This window comes from Sus scrofa, chromosome 11 (genome assembly GCF_000003025.6).
Source record: "Sus scrofa isolate TJ Tabasco breed Duroc chromosome 11, Sscrofa11.1, whole genome shotgun sequence".
Taxonomy (NCBI): domain Eukaryota; kingdom Metazoa; phylum Chordata; class Mammalia; order Artiodactyla; family Suidae; genus Sus; species Sus scrofa.
Genome location: NC_010453.5, coordinates 32,930,685 through 32,950,300, shown reverse-complemented (window position 1 = coordinate 32,950,300; position 19,616 = coordinate 32,930,685). Strand labels below are relative to the sequence as shown.

The window sequence follows — 19,616 nt, the reverse complement described above, 5'->3', positions numbered from 1 at the left end:
CCAGACACAGCCGAAGCCATATTAATTAAGTGTGGTATACCACCTCCAAATAGCATTATAATAGAATTCCCTCAGTCTTCTATGCGTTTAACCAGTTCTTCAACAAAGGCAAATTGTGTACTTCACCTACTTGGATTGTGTTTCTAGTTCAACTTTAAGAGTACTTCCTATGAAATTAAGAATAGAATTGTAAAAATATGCACAGTTAAATTGCTAAATATTAATAACAACCAACTTAGAGTTAGTATGATGGGGATTTTGATCATGTTTTTATATACAAAAGTATTTTAAAGGTTTGTTTTTATGTTCTCTTGTGCCTTGCTTTAAGCAAATTATATGCAAGATTCCATGAAAGATAAATTGGGGCTGATTTTATTTTTTTCCATTTATGAGTGGAGTATCATCACTTAAAAAAAAAGAAACTTCTTTAGAACATTTAAACTGATTTAATCATCATGTTCACTCTGTATCTAGCTTTGTAACAGACTATTCCAGACTATTTGGAATCTGTTTGTAGTGCTTGATAGAACATCACATACTTGGGAATGCTTTTACTTTAAGCCTGAAGTAGCCTGCTGGTTCTAGTTATATTCAACAGAATATTGAATTGTAGTACTGTTCTAGTATAGGAGGAAGGATTGGATTTATTTTTCTTTCCTTATTTTGTCTTTCCCTTCCAACCAGGGAAAATAAACAAAAGCATTGAAATTATAAAACAGTGATCTTTTGCATCTTTACGGATTTAAAAGTTTGAGGAGGGGTATGCTGTTTTTCCTATTTTGTCTTTAGCTAGCTAGGCTAAGTGGTCCAGTGCAAGTTTGTTTTAACACTTGGAGAAAATCCAACTCTCTTGGAGAGTTTGGGTGCTAAGCATATGGGGGAGGTGTGCTGATTGTGTATTGTGATTTCACAGATTCTGATATTGTTTATTGATACAAATGCAAGTCTATATCTAAAAATGGGTTGATGTTTTCTTTATATTATTTTATGGGCTAAATACTTTGACATTTTTATGTATAAAAGTGTTTTGAAGCTTGTTCTTTGTTATTTAAACATGTAGTTTTCTCCTTGTGAGGATTAAATAAATGCATTCAACCTGATGCTTCATTTCAGTCTCTTAGCACAGCATGGATATATAGAAGGGTATCGATAATTATTAGTTCTTGTTATTTTTATGACTTTTAGAAATTTATATTTTAAAAAGTTTTGGTTGTTAGTGAAAACAAAAATTTTGCTTTCTTCTACCACGGCTGGAGGTTAAATATTCACAAATTAGCTTGTGAACTGCTTAAGCTTAGTATTCCTAGTCATTGACGTGTTTACATTTATAGTATTGACGTTATATAGTGATGCTTCGCTTAATTTCACATCATTATAAGTTTAGCATATTAATTAAGTTACTTTTTTTGTGGTGAGTGAAGAGGATTCAACATAGTTTCTACACTTAGGAACTGATATTACATATATAGAATTGATGGCAATGAAGTAGTGATTCAGAAGGCAGGCAGAGGAACCAGCCCCATTTCTTAAAACAAATTTTGGGTGTCCCTAGTTTTTGTTTTTCTTTTCTTTTATTTATTTTATTTTATTTTATTTTATTTTATTTTTTGCTTTTTAGAGCCACACCCATGGCATATGGAGGTTCCCAGGCTAGGGGTCTAATCAGAGCTACAGCTACCAGCCTACACTACAGCCACAGCAATTTGGGATCCAAATCTCATCTGCGACCTACACCAACCTCACGGCAACGCTGGATCCTTAACCCACTGACCCGAGGCCAGGGATCAAACCCTCATCCTAATGGTTCCTAGTCAGATTCGTTCCTGCTGCACCAGGAGGGAACTCCCCTAGTTTGTTAGTTTATTAATTAATTAATTTATTTGCTTTTTTAGGGCCACACCTTGGCATATGGAAGTTCTCAGGCTAGGGGTCAAACCAGAGCTACGCTGCCGGCCTACACCACAGCCACAGCAATGCCGGATCTAAACCACAGCTCACTGCAATGCATGATCCTTAACCCACTGAACAAGGCGGGGGATGGAACCGGCATTTCATGGATACCAGTCGGATTTGTTTCTGTTGCACCACAACAGGAACTCCATGTTGCTAGTTTTTAAAAACATGTATCAAAAATTGGAGTACTGATCTACATAGGGACATTACTTCTGGGCATGTATTCATATGGTGATAGTTTTGTGTTTTTGGATTATTCAAAGTAGGGAGTGTTTATGTTGGTGTATTAGAAGTCTGTCTTTCTGCTGTGATACACTATGTATGCTTCTTGCTACACTTTCTACTTAGCTGAATAATTGCCTGTTTATATGCTTGTTTCCTCTGCTTGATTGTTGGTTACTTGTTATTTACATTCTAATTAGCTCATTTATTTTTGTATCACCAAGTTCTAATAGAATAAACTCTCCCTTGCTCTTCATTTCTTTTTGTAAATTTGAGATTCCATTGCCATCAATTGTCATCTGCCTGAAAATCTTTTGATACTTTTTGTAGTACAGGTCTGCTGCAGACAGATTTCCTCAGCTTTTGTTGGTCTGGAAATGTCTTTATTTTGCTTCTATTTATGAAACATATTTTTACTAGACATACAATTCTAGAATAAGGGTATTTTTCTTTCAGTTCTTCAAAGATGCCATTCTGTTGTTTTTTTGCTGCTGTTGTTTCTGGTGAAATTGTTCTGTATATAATGTCTTCTTTTCTCTGACTGTACTTTTATGGTTTGCCCTTTATTTTTAAGTTTTCAGCAGTTTGACTATGAGGTTCCTAGGTGTGGGTTTTTTGATTTTTAATTTTTATTTTTATATTCTTTCTGGGGTTTGCTGAGCTTCTTGGATATGTGAATTTATATATATATATGTATGTATATGTATTTTATATATTTATATATATGTATAGATGTATATATACGTGTGTATTCACACACACATATCTACATAGATCTTATGAATTAGCTCACTCATTGTCTCCTGAAGTGTTTTTTGTACCATTCTTTTTCTTCTGATTCTGGACCCCAGTTACACTTTGGTTATAACATTTCATATTGTATCATGGATCTTGGTTACTTTTTTTTTTTTCCTATTCTCTTTTGTTTCAATTTGGATACTTTCTATTGATCTGTGTTTAGGTTCACCAGTTCTTTCCTCAACATCTATTTAAGCCCATCTATTGAATTCTTCATTTCTGATATGTTTTTCATTGCAATAGATTAAAAAAAAATAGTATCCATGCTATTATGGATACTGCTGCTGTAATACATTGTCTTTCATGCATGTTGAACCATTCTTTTCAGTATATCATTCAGCATATTTTTATAAATCTTAAATAGTTTGTCCATTAACTCTTCCCTCTGTGCCATCTCTAGGTCACTTCTTTTGACTTTGGGCCACATTTCTTATTTGTGTGTGTGTGTGTGTCTAGCAATATTTGATTGTATGGTGGGCATTTTATCTAATTACAGTAGAAATTAAATAGTATTTGCTTCCAAGAAAGGGCATGCCCTTCTTTCAGGCTTTTGGAATGAGAGGCTGAGTCAATGAAGTCTCTAGTTGAGCTGGGTTTGGGCTTCCTGCCGCTTTGGTTTTATTCAGCTCATCTGTGGTCCCTAAGTGTTTTGAGGGCTTGGGATCTGACTGCTAATGGGATTCTGGCAATCTGCTTTTGACATTATAACTGAACTTTGTCTTTGAAAACCATGGAATATCTCTTTCTGCTTTAAAATCCTGATGCCTATTTTAGGGCTACTGTAGTGTTTGCTTTTGTTTCCATTTCTACTGCTGGCTGTCTCTGTCCTGGTATACTGCCTCCAGCCTTCAAGTGGCAGCTGTCATGTGCTCTGAAGGCCTGGATTTCTCTCAGGTCATCTGTCTCGGCCAGAGCCTTGGGAGGGGTAGCACTCTGCACTGGGAGAGACCTCTCATGCCTCAGCTCCCTTGCTCTGCCCCAAGCCGTTGTCATCCACTCCAGGCAGCTGGGGAAGACTTCAGGGAGAATTGGTAGGAGGGTGCAGACTTGCTCCATGACTGAGGCTTCAAGACCAAGACTAAGCCCCTTGGAATTCTAATCTCTCATGGCAGCATCCCTGCCAACTATCTGTAGTTCATTTAAAAACTTGGCTTGTTTTCTTTACCTTTGTGTAATTTATTCTTCTTCTCTAGCTGTTTGTCAGGGACTTATCCTCTCTGTCACTTCCCAGGATTTAGTTCTTAAAGGTTTCCTTGTGTCCTCAGCTTCCCTGTAGGTCGAAAAAATAGTAAGTACAGTTTTGCAGGCAATCTGGCTGCTTTTGGTTGTTAGGTCGAGAGCAGTGGTGTTTTGTGACTGCTTTGTCATCCTGTCAGAAGCTGTCATATACTTAGCACTTTAATGTTTGGTTCATGTTAGAAGGACCATGTGTGAATGTCATACATGGTATTTTTCCTAGGAATTATCTCCATAGTGAATTTAAAGACCTATTTTGAAAGATAAGTGTTATTATCTTTGCATCTCTTTATTTGAAAAACAGTCCTATATCTTTAGTGAAATGAATAATCAATACTGTGACTTACTGTTCCTTTAAAGTGAGGATTTTAAGTGTTATGTTTCTTTAATGGGCAGCAGCAGCCCTATCCAATAGAACCTTCTTGTCATGATAGAAATGTACTTTATGTGCTTGGACCAATATGGGAGCCACTTGTGGTTCTCGAGCACTTGGTATGTGGCTAGGGCAACTAAGGAACTGAATTTGAATATTTAATTTACATTTAAATAAGCACATGTTATTATGGCTGCCACAACGAATATAACAGGTCTATGTACTACACATGTATATGGTGAAAAGAGTAGCTTCATGTGCACAATTATGCTGAACAATCAAAGAATCATTGTGCCTTTCAAGTACACTTCTGTTTAATACCTACTTTAAGATTTTTGCCTTTTTGATGGTTACCACTTGAATCATTGTATATGTCTGAGTTCGCTGTGACAGAACTTGCAAACTTCAAGCAGTTTTCAATGGACAATTAGCTTTGTAAACCAATCTGTACATTTAAAAATATATGTGGATTATTTGATGATATGATTGTAGAAAAAAATCTCATTGCAACAAAAATCCAGTTTTATTTTCTGAGGCTTTAGCCTGCTCTATAGTTGTTCACGAAGTTTAAATACAGACCAGCCTGAATAAAGAGAAATGTGATACCTGTCAGGCCAATGAGCAGTGGAGGGTTAAGTTGAATTCGCTCATGCCTCAATCATGTCTTGCCTCCCTCACACCCCACACCCAACTGAGTATAGTATATGTTATGATAAGAACACTGGATGAGGGGGCTGAGGGCAAGGACACTGTGTACTAGTTTGATTGCCAACCACTAAATCTGCTAAGTCACCTTTGTAAAAATGCTTAATTTCTTAATCTATAAAGCAAAGGTCACTTTTTCTTAGAACCTTAATTCTACAATTTTAGGATTAGACAGAATCTTTTGAAGTTGTTTCTCTTCTGCCTTTAGATAGGATGGTTACTAAGACTTTTCACTTATTTTTATGTTTATTATTTATTTTAATTTCAAAGATTAGGTGCTGAATTGGATGCCTCCAGCTGAAATTATAGTGATAATGTGATTGACCCTGTTTTTTTTTTTTCTTTTTCTTTTTCCTTTTTCTCTTTTTTTCTTTTTAGGACTACACCATGACATATGGAGGTTCCCAAGCTAGGCACCATATGGAGGTGCCACAGCCACAGCCACAACCATGTGGGATCTGAGCCACATCTGCAACCTCCATCATAGCTCACAGTAACACCAGATCTTCAACCCACTGACTGAGGCCAGGGATCAAACCTGTATCCTCATGGATGCTAGTCAGATTTGTTTCCACTGAGCCATGATGGGAACTCCTGATCCTATTTGTTTTTTCATTTTGAGAATTAGATAACTGTTGGAGAGGGGAATACTTATACATGTGCTGTTTTATCTTTTTTCATAGCTGGACAAATTTGCCAGCATAAGAATTCCAGGGAGCAAGAAGGAGAGGCCTCCACTTTCCAACCTGAAGACGGCATTTGCAAGCAGTGATTGCTTTTCAGAGATGAATGAAAACATTCTAAATCCACTGTCAGAGAAGGAACTCCTAGATCTTTTTGAAAAGATGATGGTAAGGATTTTGATTCCTTATAAAATGTTTGGCATAAAAGCCTTAGCTTTGGGTCATGTTAATGGAACTGTGTATGTCTGGAACTCATGTTCCATAGGTGCTTTCTGATGTCATTAAGATAGTACTTGTGGCATAGATAGTTTTAGAATTAAATAAGAAGCTGAAGAAAAATGTCATACCAGTTGTTTTATGTAGAAATACATAAAAACATAAACCTTCTAAAGTATCAAATGATATATTTTTGTCTCACAAAGGTTATCTAAGGGGTCAGCCTGTTTGGGTTGGTTGCATTTGAGAATGATGGTCACAGCAGTCTGCTATGTGCTGATGTGTGGACCTTGTTTTGAGTCCTTTCTTAGTTCTCACCATAACCAGGTTCTCATGGTCTTGCAGCAGTTAAATCTGCAGACACATGAGACACACTTTGGGGTGTGCCTTTTTAGCTCTTCTAAATCACCACAAGTTGATATAATTTCAATCTAGAACAAAGAGAATGTAACTTTTTTGTTGTTGTTAGGCTTTGCAAAGTCTCTCTTTAATGAGACTTATATAAGGTAGATTACTTCAAGACTACCTTGGGAGGGCTCGAAATAACCAAGAGCCCTTTCTTCTCCCTCGTTCATGCAGTGTGTGTGGAACTACTCACCTACATCATCTGTGAGGTTCTGGAATAGTACCTTTTGGTTCCCTTGTGACTACCTTGTTAAGAAAACCTTTTCTTTTGGATCATAATTGCCAGTGTCATCTGAGTGAGTAGAGCAAGCAGACCACTGAAGTTAGGCATTTACGGAGGCTTAACACAAGCCATTAAGGAGCATCTACTGAAGTTCCCATGGTGGCGCAGTGGAAATGAATCTGTCTAGGAACCAAGAGGTTTTGGGTTCAATCCCTGACCTTGCTCAGTGGGTTAAGGGTCCGGTGTTGCCGCGAGCTGTGGTGTAGGTTGCAGATACACCTTGAATCTGGTGTTGTGGTTCTGGCATGGGCTGGCAGCAACAGCTCTGGTTAGACCCCTAGCCTGGGAACCTCCAAATGCCGCGGTTGCGGCCCTAAAAGGACACAAGACAGGGGGGAAATAAAAGAGCATCTACCTAGGAAGTACAGGACATAGTTGGTGGTATTCTTTTCTGAAGATGATTACTTTAGAAGTATTTTTCTGTTAGTCTTACCATTCTCCCAGCTAAGAGAATCAATTTTTAATGGCACGAGCAAGGCAGATGGATATTGGCATTTTGGAAGTGTTTACAGAATGTATATTTAATAATAGAGCCAGATCACTTGTTAAATCTTAAACAGATCTCCCTGTTGGCAGAAGATCTTTTTCAGTCAAACTCACTTTACTCAGCAGAAGTAAAATGAAATTATTGCCTTCTTAGGGCTGCCCAGTTTGCTAATGAGTGAGTTTGCCACACTAAGGGTCTTTTTTTTTTAAAGAATAAAGAGTAGGTTTTTTTTTTTTTTTCTTTTCTCTTTCTGATTCTTTGAGCAGATCGCAATACATTGTTGGGAAAACCTGCTGGAAATTCTAAAGCTGAGAAGGGTCTTTTTCCTTCTATAAATACAAACTAGTGATATTTCTCAGGCTTGGCAGGCAGGGTACCACATCTTTGACAAATATAAAGCTGTTTCTAGTCTGGGGAGGATGCTGGGTTTAGATTGGATTTTATTTTTGATTTGCACCAACTGTACCATTTTTATTAGTAAAAATTCTTTTGAAGAAGCAACATTGAATAACCTGCCATTTGCATCTTTTGGCATTTGCCAAAATAGGTTTCATTAAAAGTTGTGTCTAGATTCTTTGTTTTGGCATTGCACAACTTAAAAAAATCTTATTATTTAACATCATCAAAGGTACTTAAATGATTTTTTACATGAAGTAAAAGCTTCGTTTTGAAGAATACCTCTTTCCCCTCCAGACGGTCCTTTGAAAGACAGTGTGCTGACTTGATTACTTAATGAATGCAAAGTACAGTGTAATCCTTCAACATTTGTGCTCATTTCACTTTTATTTAGGAAATGCATTTAGTTGTCTTTGGGTAATAGCTTCAATGCATTTTTCTAAAGTAGTGAAGAAATTTTAGTGAGGCTGTTTCTGCTTCCTTTTTTTTTTTTTTTTTTTAAGGGCTGCACCTGTAGCATATGGAAGTTCCCAGGCTATGTATGGGTTAAATTGGAACTGCAGCTGCAGGCCTATGCCACAGTCACAGCAATTGGGGATCCAAGCCACTTCTTTGAACTACACTGCAGCTCATGGCAATGCTGAATCCTTAACCCACTGAGCAAGGCCAGAGGATCGAACCCGAGTCCTCATGGATACTAATTAAGTTCATTACCACTGCCACAATGTGAACTCCCAGGATGTTTCTTAAGAGCTTTTTTTCCTGTTTATTTTTCAGTGAAAGCAGAATTTTTATCTGAAAGCTCATCTTGATTTCTCTGTGGATCTTAAATATGTGAAATAGTTGTATTAGCAGCCTTGTATATACAGCTTTGATTTCTAGATGTCAGATTTTAGTGGTTGCTCTTGAACTCACAGTAGATCTTTGTAGCTGGTTTTTTGACCAAGGTGGACATGGTAGGAACAGACTGAAAGTGACTTGTTTGTTCCAGCCATTGCCTCTTTAAATTAGACCTTTCTGCTTATTCCTTTCTGCCCCTGGATAAAATTCACCACAGGTCCTAGAATTTTCTGTTTGCTTTCAGATAACAAAAACCCTAGTTTAATTTTAATAAGTTAACTTTCATCCAGAGAAAGCCTCTCTCTTTTCCCCTTTCAAGGCTGCTCCGCTTACAGACTGTAGTGCAGGCTCCTGTTGGGGCTGTGGCGGGCTCTTCTCGGTCTCCCCATGCTACCTTTCTCCCTTTTCCTGTTCTCCGAACTGTTGCCCAAATATCAGCTGCCTCTGTACACCAATGTCAAATAGAAACAGAGACAGAGTTGGAGGAAACAGAGAAAGTAGCTTTAATTTCCAGACAAAGAGAGACCACAGCAGACTAAGGCCTCAAGGACTGTGCCAAGGGGTAGTGAAGAGTCTTACAGTGTTCAAGGAGCAGGGTGTGATCAGCTCATGGACAGTTTCCTGATTGGTTGGTGGTAAGGTGGTTGGGAGTCAATGTCATCAACCTTCTGATTCCAAAGGGTCTGGAGTCTACATGCTCGTGGGCAGCACATAGCTAATTTTCTCCACCAGGTGGGGGCTTCAATACCTATAAGACAGCTCCGAGGACATGGCTCAGAATATTATCTATAATCCTTGAAGAAGAACTTTAAGCCCTTAATTTTGTTGAATGGTTAAGCTTGACTATTTTCCTCTTTCTCTGTATTTTCTCACTTCAATGATTAAATTGATTCTTTGACAAAAATTTTCCTATAGACAAAAGGTAGGCAGGGGACATGACCACTCCACTCTGGGAAGGCCTCATAGGGTCCTGCTCGGTTACAAGGCTGAATCTGTCTCTTCCAGGATGAGATTGGAGATGAGGGGAGGAGGAACAAGAATACTTCGGCCGAGGGTATTGATAATCTGATGCTGGTGCTGTGCAGTGTTGTATTAGTTTTTTTGTTTGTTTTTTTTTTTTTTTTTTTTTTTTAATTGCTGCCGTAACAAATTACTACAATTTTGGTTGCTTAAAGCCACATGGATGTATTGTCTTGTAGTTCTGTAGGCTGAAGTCCAGGCTGACTCAGCTGGTTTCTCTAGGCTGACAAGGCTGACATCAGTGTCTGATAGCTGGGCTCTTATCAGAGGCTTGTGAAGAATCCTCTTCTGAGTTCATGTTGTTGGCAGAATCCAGTTCCCTGCTATTGTAGGATGGAAGACCCAGTGTTCTTGCTGACTGTCATCTGGGGGTTGCCTTGGCTTTTAGAGGTCTCTTCCTTATCTTTCACGTGGGCCCCTATATCTCAGGTATATCAGATCCACCTGATTCTTAGAATCTCTCTGAATTCCCCTTAAATGGCTTCTCTTGCCTCCATCTGGACAAAGTTCTCTGCTTTTAAGGGCTGATGTATTAGTTTGGATTCACCTAAAAAGTCCAAAATAATTTCCCCGTTTTAAGTTTGTCACCTTAATTATACCTGCAAAGTCCCTTTATCATGTCATATAACATATTTACAGGATCCAGAGGTTTGGGGTCTGGATATCTTTGGGGGATCATTTTTCCTGCCTGGGGTATAGGGGATTACAAATGTGGATTCCTTGTTCCTGTGGTATTTTCATGGTTCCCCTCCCACCAATCTCCCTGCAGTTTCCTTGTCACTGGCAATGTCTCTTTTAGCCTTCTGCCCCAGGCAGAAGCACGTCCTTTGCTGAGGTCACCTTCTGGATGTAGTAACTCTTAGATGGCTCAGGCCCACTTGTGTCTGGGATCTGTATCCTGTTCATGGGAAGATAGTGTGTCTCCCACCCCAGCTCCTGTCCTTTATCTCATTCCTTTCAGAGCCTGTCCTACACAAAGAATAGTTGACTCTGGCTCTTTCTACCAAGGGCTTTTCATTTTTTTCTACCAAGTAGCAGGATATAAGATGAACATTCAGAAATCAGTCACACTTCTGTATACTAACAATGAAATATTAGAAAAGGAATACAAAAATACCTTTTAAAGTTGCATCCCCAAAAATAAAATACCAGGGAATAAACCTGACCAAAGAGGTGAAAGATTTATATGCTTTCTTCAAATGAATACCCAGAAGTGGAATTGTTGGATCGTATGATAGTTCTATTTTTATTTTTTAAAATTAATTTTTTTTTTTTTTTTTTTTTGCCTTTTAGGGCTGTGCCCATGGCATATAGAAGTTCCCAGGCTAGGGTCCAATCAGAACTGCAGCTCCTGGCCTGTGACACAGCCACAGCAACGCAGGGATCTGAGCCGCATCTGCGACCTATGCCACAGCTCATGGCAACACCAGCTCCCTGACCCACTGAGTGAGGCCAGGGATTGAATTTGCATCCTCTTGGATAGTAGTCGGCTTTGTTTCCGCTGTGTCACAACGGGAACTCCCTGATAGTCCTACTTTTAATTTTTTGAGAAACCTCCATACTATTTTCCATAGTGATTGTGACAATTTACATTCCACCAGCAGTGCATAAGGTTTTTTTTTTTTTTTTTTTCCCCAAACATTCTCCCTGGCACTTGGTATCTCTTTTTGGTAATAGCCATTCTAACTGGTGTGAGGTGATATATCATTGTGGATTTGATTTGCATTTCCCTGATTTTTAGTGACATTGGTCCTTTTTCATGTACCAGTTGGCCATTTGTTTAACCTATTTTGTAAAAGTATTTCAGTTCTTCTCATTTTTTTTTTTTTTTGTCTTTTTGGCATTTTTTGGGCCGCTCCCGCAGCATATGGAGGTTCCCAGGCTAGGGGTCTAATTGGAGCTGTAGCCACCAGCCTATGCCGGAGCCACAGCAACGCAGGATCCGAGCCGCATCTGCAACCTACACCACAGCTCATGGCAACGCCAGATCATTAACCCACTGAGCAAGGGCAGGGATCGAACCTGCAACCTCATGGTTCCTAGTCGGATTCATTAACCACTGCACCACGACGGGAACTCCAGTTCTTCTCATTTTTAATCAGACTTTGTTTCTTTGCTTTTGAGTTATATGCATTCCTTATGTAATTTGGGTATTAACCTCTTATCAGATATGTGGGCTGCAGATATTTTCTCTAATTTCTTAAGTTGCCTTTCCATTTTGGTGTCGTTTGGCTATGCAGAAGCTATGTAATTTAATGAAACCCTTCATGTTTATTTTTGCTTTTGTTTCTTGTGCTTTCAGTGTCATGTTCAAAAAACTTACCACTAAAACCAACATGAAAGAGCTTTTCCTCTATGTTTTCTTTTAGGAGTTTTAGATTTTCAGGTCTTACATTTAAGTCTTTAATCTCTTTTGAGTTAATTTTTGTGAGTGTATATTGTAGGGGTCCAGTTTCTTTTTCCTCTTTTCTTTCTTTGTATGTGATTATCCAGTTTTCCCAACATCATTTATTGAGTGGACTACCTTCCCCTCTTGAGTATTGTTGGCTCCCTTTTCAAATATTGGTTGGCAATATGTGCATGGGCTTACTACAGACTCTTGATTCTGTTCCATTGTTCTGTGTTTGTTTTTATGCAAGTACCATATTGTTTTGATTATTGTAGCATTGTAATATAGTTTGAAATTAAGAAGTGTGATGTCTCCAGCTTTGTTCTTCTTTTTCAAGATTGTTTTGATTATTCATGGTCTTTGGTGGTTCCATACAAATTGTAGAATTGTTTTCCTCTTTCCATAACAGTGCCATTGAAATCCTGACAGTGATTGCATTGACTATATAGGTGGCTCTGAATAGGATGGATATTTTAATGATACTAATTCTTCTAATCATGAACATAGGGCATCATGTATTTATTTGTGTCTTTCATAGGTTTTTTTTCTTGAATGGCTTATACTGTTCACTCTATAGCTCTTTCATCCCTCAGAGCTGCTTGTGTGTAAGTTCCTTGTGTAATTTATCCTATATTTATTATTTTGATATGTCTACCTGCTAGATGAAATCCATGCAGCATCTTCCAGCTGTTTTATCATCCCCAATACCTGCCAGTTTAATTAAGTGCATCTTGCTAACTTTTAGGATTTCTAAAATATTATATTTCTTTTCACCTTTAATTTTATGTCTAGGTGGAAATTAGCTTTGTCAGTTTGCTAAATAAGACGGAAGTCTTAAAATAATGAATAGAAGAGAGAATGCATTCATTTATACCTTTTGTTTTGTTTTCTCACTTTCACTATCCATTGAGAGAATGAAAGCTGCAAGAAAGGTCAGCTATCAGGATGTGATCATTAACAGGCATTAAATGAGTGTCAGTGATGACAGAACTACTCGGACAAAAAGCGTTTAAATTCTGGACTTCCTGTCATTACTTATATGCATGGAAGAAATGGTCTAATAAAATTGCACAAAGTACTTAAGTAGGAATAGTAATGCTTTAATCTTTTCTTGGGAAGATGTTTACCAGGCTCTATTATGATTTAGAAGAGAGCACATTTATAAAATGCCATCAGCATTATCTCTTAAGCATGTGTTTGAAGTGTCTATTGGTATTAAGAGCTTAGATGACCTATTCTTTAATACATGTTTTGGCTTTTAGTGTGGAGAAATGGATAATACTGAAGGCATTCACAATTTAATTTTGAAACAATTTTCAGTATGTACTTTAAAGTTGAATCTATTTTTGTTCAGTGGTGTGAATAGAACATATATAACAAATTGAAATACTTTGTGTACTTCTTTCAGTCCCATTCTTCTTTAATTCCCGAAGGTTAACAATACCCTGGATCTTTTGATTTCATTCCTATATGTTTTTTAAAAAGTTTTCTGCATGATAATGACAAATGTACAGGGCAAAATTTTTCTTCTGAACCATTTACTGGTAAGTTGCTGACTAAATGACTGATAATCCTGCAATGTTTTAGTGTTAGTCTCTACAAAAAAAAGGACATCCTCCTATATAACCACCATATAACTACCAACATCAGGAGGTTAATGCTGATTAATTTCTATCAGCTAATCCTCACACTCTGTTTAAGTTTTACCACTAGTACCAACAGTGTTGTTAGCGAAAGAATCCCATTCAGAACTGTGTGTTGTATTTACTTGTCATGTTTTAAAATCTCCTTCAGTCTAGAAGAGGACCTTAATCTTGTATCTTACAAATTTGACACTTGAAGATTCCACTTAGTTAATGTGTAGAATGTCACTGAGTTTGCGTTTATAAGACTTTTTAAGTTTTACAGGTCTGTTGGATGTAAACAGGTTACCTAATACTTTAAATAACTTTTGTTTTTTTACATATGATCACAAGTGAGGTTGAACTTCTCTTCACATACCTATTGGTTCTTTGGTTTACCCTTCTGTGATTTTCTTGTTCATGTCTTTTGACTATTTTTTTTTAAATTGGGGTTTTTGTCTTTTTTGTGTGTGTTGATTTGTAGAAATCATATATCCTGAATAATAATGAGTTTATATGATTTATATGAGTTGCAAGTATCTTGTCCCAGTCTGAGTCTTGTCTTTTTATTTCCTTTTTAGGAGAAGTGGGACATTAACGTATAGATCTGTAAAAATAAATGTGGTCAGATTTATGAATCTTTTTATGGTTTCTGCTTTTTGTAATTGTTGACCAAAATTTCAGGAAAAATGACCTAATCAGAATAAAGAGGTGTTTATTTGGGTTTTGTTAGGACTGCAGCCCAGGAGACACAGATTCAAGAAGCACTTGAATTGTGTTCCTCTGGACCACAAAATGGGGGAAGCTTGTAAAGGCAAAAAACTGCAAGGTTACATAAATTGTCAAGAATTAAGACTGGAGTTGGCAAGAAGTAAGGGTGCTTGTTAAGTAAGAATTGGCTGGGGTCTAAAATAATGACATAATTGTGAAAGGGGGCAGACTTTGACACTGTTAGCAAGCCCGAGCTCATACTGCTCACAGGCCAACAGAGAGATGGATGGGGTGTTGGGGCAAGGAATAGTGAATTTATTCAGAGAGCCAGCAGATCTAGAAGAGAGTGGCCTAGGGCCCCAAAGAAGCAGTTTAGGGAAGTTAGAACTCAGGCTTATTTTATACCAAAAGGGGTGGGAGTGTGGCTGGTTGTTACAGATTTCTTGGTGCAGGAATTCTTTGTTCTTACATCTGTCCACTGCCCAGAAGCAAATGTTATTTCTGTTCAGCAACTTTTTATCTCTCTATGAATGAAAGTGTTTCACCTTTAAAGGTCAAGCTTGGGAGGCAGAGCCTTGAGAATGGGCTATCATGTATATTTCAGGCTATAGGCAACATTTCATATACAAAGATGCAGAGCCAGCATGACTAAGCACAGGTAAAAGAGCACAGAGGTTAGAGCTAAAAGAATAAATTTAATATGGAGTCAGGATTGTTCTCTGTTAAAAAACTGCAGAGTGCTAGCAGATGTTGTTTCGAAATGGCTGGTTGTGTCCTTGAGTTTGATACCATTCAGAGAAAATTCAAGTTCTCGATGCTGGAAATGTGTCTGAAACAACATCAGCAGTGGTTTGGCTCCATTTTTGGGTGCTTGAACCATAGTTACTCTATTTTGACTTTTAAATGGTCTTAAATATTTCATCAGTATATTATTTAAGAAATCCTCCTCTATCCTAACATCATAGTTCTATTCTTCTATATTCCTAAAATTGTTAGAAATACATATCTTTATATCATGGATCCAATATTTTTCCTGGATGGATAACTAGTTTTTTCAGCAGCATTGATTGAATAGCTATTCTTGTCCATCATTTGTAATTCCTTATTAATCAAGTAATTGCTCTCATGTGGGTTCGTTTCTAAGGTTTGATTTTCTTCATTGGTTTATTTGTCCAGCTCTGGATTTATATCCATTGTCTTAATTACTATAGCTGTATAATAAGCCTTAATATCAAGGGCCCCCTTCCGATCTTCAAAATTGTCTTGTCTATTCTTGGCACCTTTGCAATTTTATATTAATTTTATAATCAATTTGTTAAGTTCCATTATAAACCCTGTTTGGGTCTTGATTAGAATGGCAATAAAGTTATTGATTTAGGCAAAATAACTACCTTTGTGATATTAACTTTTTCTGTGAACATTGGATTTTCTGTGAACATTTAGGCTTTCTCTGTTCTTGAACTGTAAAGTTTATAATTATCTCTGTAGAGCTCATGTACATGAGATATATATCTAGGTTCATTTCAAAAATGTAATTGATATTTTTTTAAAATTAAAAATTATATTGAAATTATTAATTTTTGTATTGCTTTTGATATTCAGTAGTCTTATTGAATTCTCAGTTTTTATTGTTTGTAGAGTTCCTTATATTTTCCTATGTACGTAATCAGAATATATGTGATTAACTTTTCATATTCTCATTCCTTTCTTTTTTCCTTTCATTGCACTGAGTAGAAAAACCCCAGAAAAGAGTTAATATGTTTTTCTGTTCCTAAAGTATTTAGTAAAGGCCTTTTTTTCATTTTACATTTCAGTTATTTGAATTGAATTGGCTAGCCCCTTACTAGACTCACCTAATAGGGTAGCTGCTTGCTCTGCAAATTTTTGTCCTTTATTTATGTATGTATGTATTTATTTATTTTTTACTTTTTAGGGCCGCACCTGAGGCATATGGAGGTTCCCGGGCTAGGGGTCAAATTGGAGTTGTAGCCGCTGGCCTACACCACAGCCATAGCAACTTGGGGTCTGAGCCGTGTCTGTGACCTATACCACAGTTCACAGCAACGCTGGATCCTTAACACACTGAGCAAGGCCAGGGATCGAACCCACAACCTCATGGTTCCTAGTCAGATTTGTTTCCGCTGAGCCACGACAGGAACTCCAAATTTTTATCCCTTAAATTGAGTTTATCCTCCAATACTGATTAAATGAGTGACTGTGTACTCACTCATTTAATGTATGGTACATTTCTATTTTATTTAACTCATTAGGTCAGTTTTCTATTTTTTTTTTTAATAAGCACCACATTTTATTGAACTGTAAGCGTTGAACTTTATTCTTCTTTGTCCCCTTAGTGCCTTCATAGTGCATACTGCGTGTATTGTTGAATGAGTTGGTCTGCTTCTTCTGCTGTGGTGAATACCATATCTAAGCAAGAAATGATATAAACAGTACAGATAGAGCTAAATACTGAGATATCTTTGTGTTCTTAGCTTTGTGGTCAACTCAGACATCTTTGTAATTAATGGAAGGTTTGGAGCTCAAGTGAGCGGATAAAATAGAATTGGATACTTTTTGGTACAGTTGATGGGAGGAGGGTTCATCTTGCTATCTTTATTTCATGCTGCTGCTCTTTGGGTGCATTCTACGGGTAATTTTTCTGTTTCCTCTTTAAATATCCTTTTCCTCTCTTTAATCCTTGGTGTTAAGGATTTATGCGTAGTGATTTCTTCAGTCAGACACAGGAATGCCTATTGTGTTGGATGTGTAAGTGATATCTTAAGGGTCACCAGGAATCTGAATGAAAAGAGAAAACAACAAAGACTCCTTTGTGTTAATTCTTTAAGCGTTTATTGACCGCTATAGATTGCTACTAGCAGTTCGTTTATTTCAAGGGTGAGCAATTTTTAAAAAATCTGCTTTTCTGTGTCATGGGTAATTTTGTTTCATATAAACTAAAAAAAGTGTGTTTAAGTTTGACCAGCTAGAATGAGAGAGGTTCTATGGTAATGCTTTGTTCTGATCTATTAGTTGTCACCCTTTCCCCTTTGGTTTAGGTAGAAATTGAAAAATTTGAGGGAAGGTAGTTTAAAAGCAATCCAAACAATAATCCAAATAGTGGGAGGAGGAAGAAGAGAGTGTAGAAGTGTGAGGCGATTGTCAAGTTGATTCATGGGTTGTGTTTGTCAAGGGGATAATGTCAGTGCCTCATTGTTTCTTCTAGATCCAGATAAATGAGAAAATAAATGATTTAGGAGCATTGGATTTTGCTTGATGGGAGTTCGTGGAACCAGTCAAATGGTTAGAAAGGGGAATTTTCAAAGGATAAGTGTTATGGTAATGTTTAGGTTTGTTCTTTTCACTAATTAGCAAGTGTGCAAGTGTATAGGATTTTCCAGTAGTGAAAGCTTTTTTTCAATCTTGTTTTCTTTTCTAGAAAAGTAAGCCTTTGTGTTTTGTCAAATGACAATGTTATCTTTTATGTACTTTGTGAAGAAATGGCCATTTGTTTAGAAAAGTTGAAAAGTGAACAAGGGAATGAAACGCTTTTTATCAGTAGCAGTGTTCTTGTCTGCTGGATTTACATAACAGTTGTCTGTGATTGTAGGTGCTTATACATAAGCGTCAACAGTTACAGCCAGATGATGTTCTAAAACGAATTAGAATTATGCAGCTTACTGTATATTCATTTTATTTCTTATCTATTCTGCTAAAATTTATGATATATGAAAAAAAGTGATAAAGTTTCTTGTGTGTTTGTTTGTTCCAGCATACTGCATTAGGATAAATCAAAATTTGCTTTCAGATTGAGATAGTTTGCACTCTTTCTATAAGCTCCAGTTAGAACATTTGGTTGAACAGTAGTGTTTATGAGTTCAACATTAGTGTTTACTGTCAATCTCTGGGTAAATGGCATTTCTGGCTGCTGCCCTTAATGAGACAGCCACCTGATTTTGTATTAGTTTTAACGGGAATTGAATAAGGACATTATGGCTAGAATAGTGAAATCCAACCCTATTACTGGTGAAACCAAAAAATTTAACCACTTTATAATCACAGTTATGTAAAAAAAATGAAAGGGTTATTATAAACATATAAGAACATAGAAAAAATGATAGACAAAGAATAATAAGATGTGTTATAGCTTTAGCATATTTGTGGGCATCTTGAATGTAAAGTCATAATAAAATTAATTCCAAGTTCCAGGGTTTTGGTTGCATATATCTTTTACAGGTTTTCTAATTTTGCTTAAACATAATCTAAGAATACAATTCATTAAATTGCAGAACTAGATGAGATTCAGCTAATGGGCACTACTTGAGAGTATAAAATTGCCTGGAATGAGTTCATGAAATCTTCCATTTTTTATTTGACATCAAATTGTTCATGGTGGTAGGAAGGAACCTCAGTAGGGTACCAGCAAAACCTTTTGACACTGTGTGATATGGAAGATGAATTCCAATGTGGTGAAGGACAGAATAACACTTGGGTAAAATTGTGCTTACAGGATATCGAGCTCTGAGGTCTCAGGAGAAGTAATTGTGGACCTCTTAAAATGCTTACTCAATTTGTGGCTGTAGTTGGAACAACATTAGCAAAAACAGAACTGCTACCAAGGACAATTATCTTGGTCTTAACCCACGAAATAAAACATTGAATACTATTTATTGAAATGAGATGATAGTTGTTGACTTAATAAGAATGTTTAGATATTGCTGTGCTTCCAATTTTTACCTTCTCATACTATGCTTATTGATCCATATGAATGTTTTGATTCATTATTGTAATTTTTTTCCAGTATCCATTTTATAACTCTAGTCATGCTTCTGCCAGTCTGTAGTGTTTTTCCTCTCTGAGTGAATTTCCTTGCACCTGACCATCTTCAACTTGTAGTTTGTGTATTCTCTTAATTCTCCAAATAGTCAATCATTTTAAATTTAATCTGACTCTGCATGGTGTTAACTATCCCACTCAACTTGATGTATGTAAATTTAATGAGCATGCTGTCTTGTAAAATCCACATCCATGAATGAAAATGGTGAGTCTAACATTTGTAATTCACTTGAAAACATGTCCGCTCTCTGTTTGCCATTCTCTGCTTGATTACTCCTTAGTGTTCTAACATAGTTGCCTGCATGTGCATGAATGTTAAGATTGCATCTTTTTCCTTGCTCAGTTTTGCCAAAGAAAATGTGGAAGGTATTTATTTTGTGTCAATATTTTATCAGCCTAGAATGAAGTCAAGGTATCTAAAAATAGTAACAAGCTTGTGATTTC

At 36.8% G+C, this 19,616-nt stretch overlaps 1 protein-coding gene across 2 annotated transcripts in view; it reads left to right on the top strand.

The window, feature by feature from the left end:
• Positions 1 to 19,616, top strand: part of DIAPH3 (diaphanous related formin 3) — a 502,120-nt gene that overhangs the window by 44,554 nt on the left and 437,950 nt on the right. For both annotated transcript variants that reach the window (XM_021065648.1, XM_021065649.1), the window contains one exon: positions 5,971 to 6,138. In XM_021065648.1, the coding sequence (XP_020921307.1) occupies positions 5,971 to 6,138 (168 nt within the window). The remainder of the gene's footprint in view (positions 1 to 5,970; positions 6,139 to 19,616) is intronic.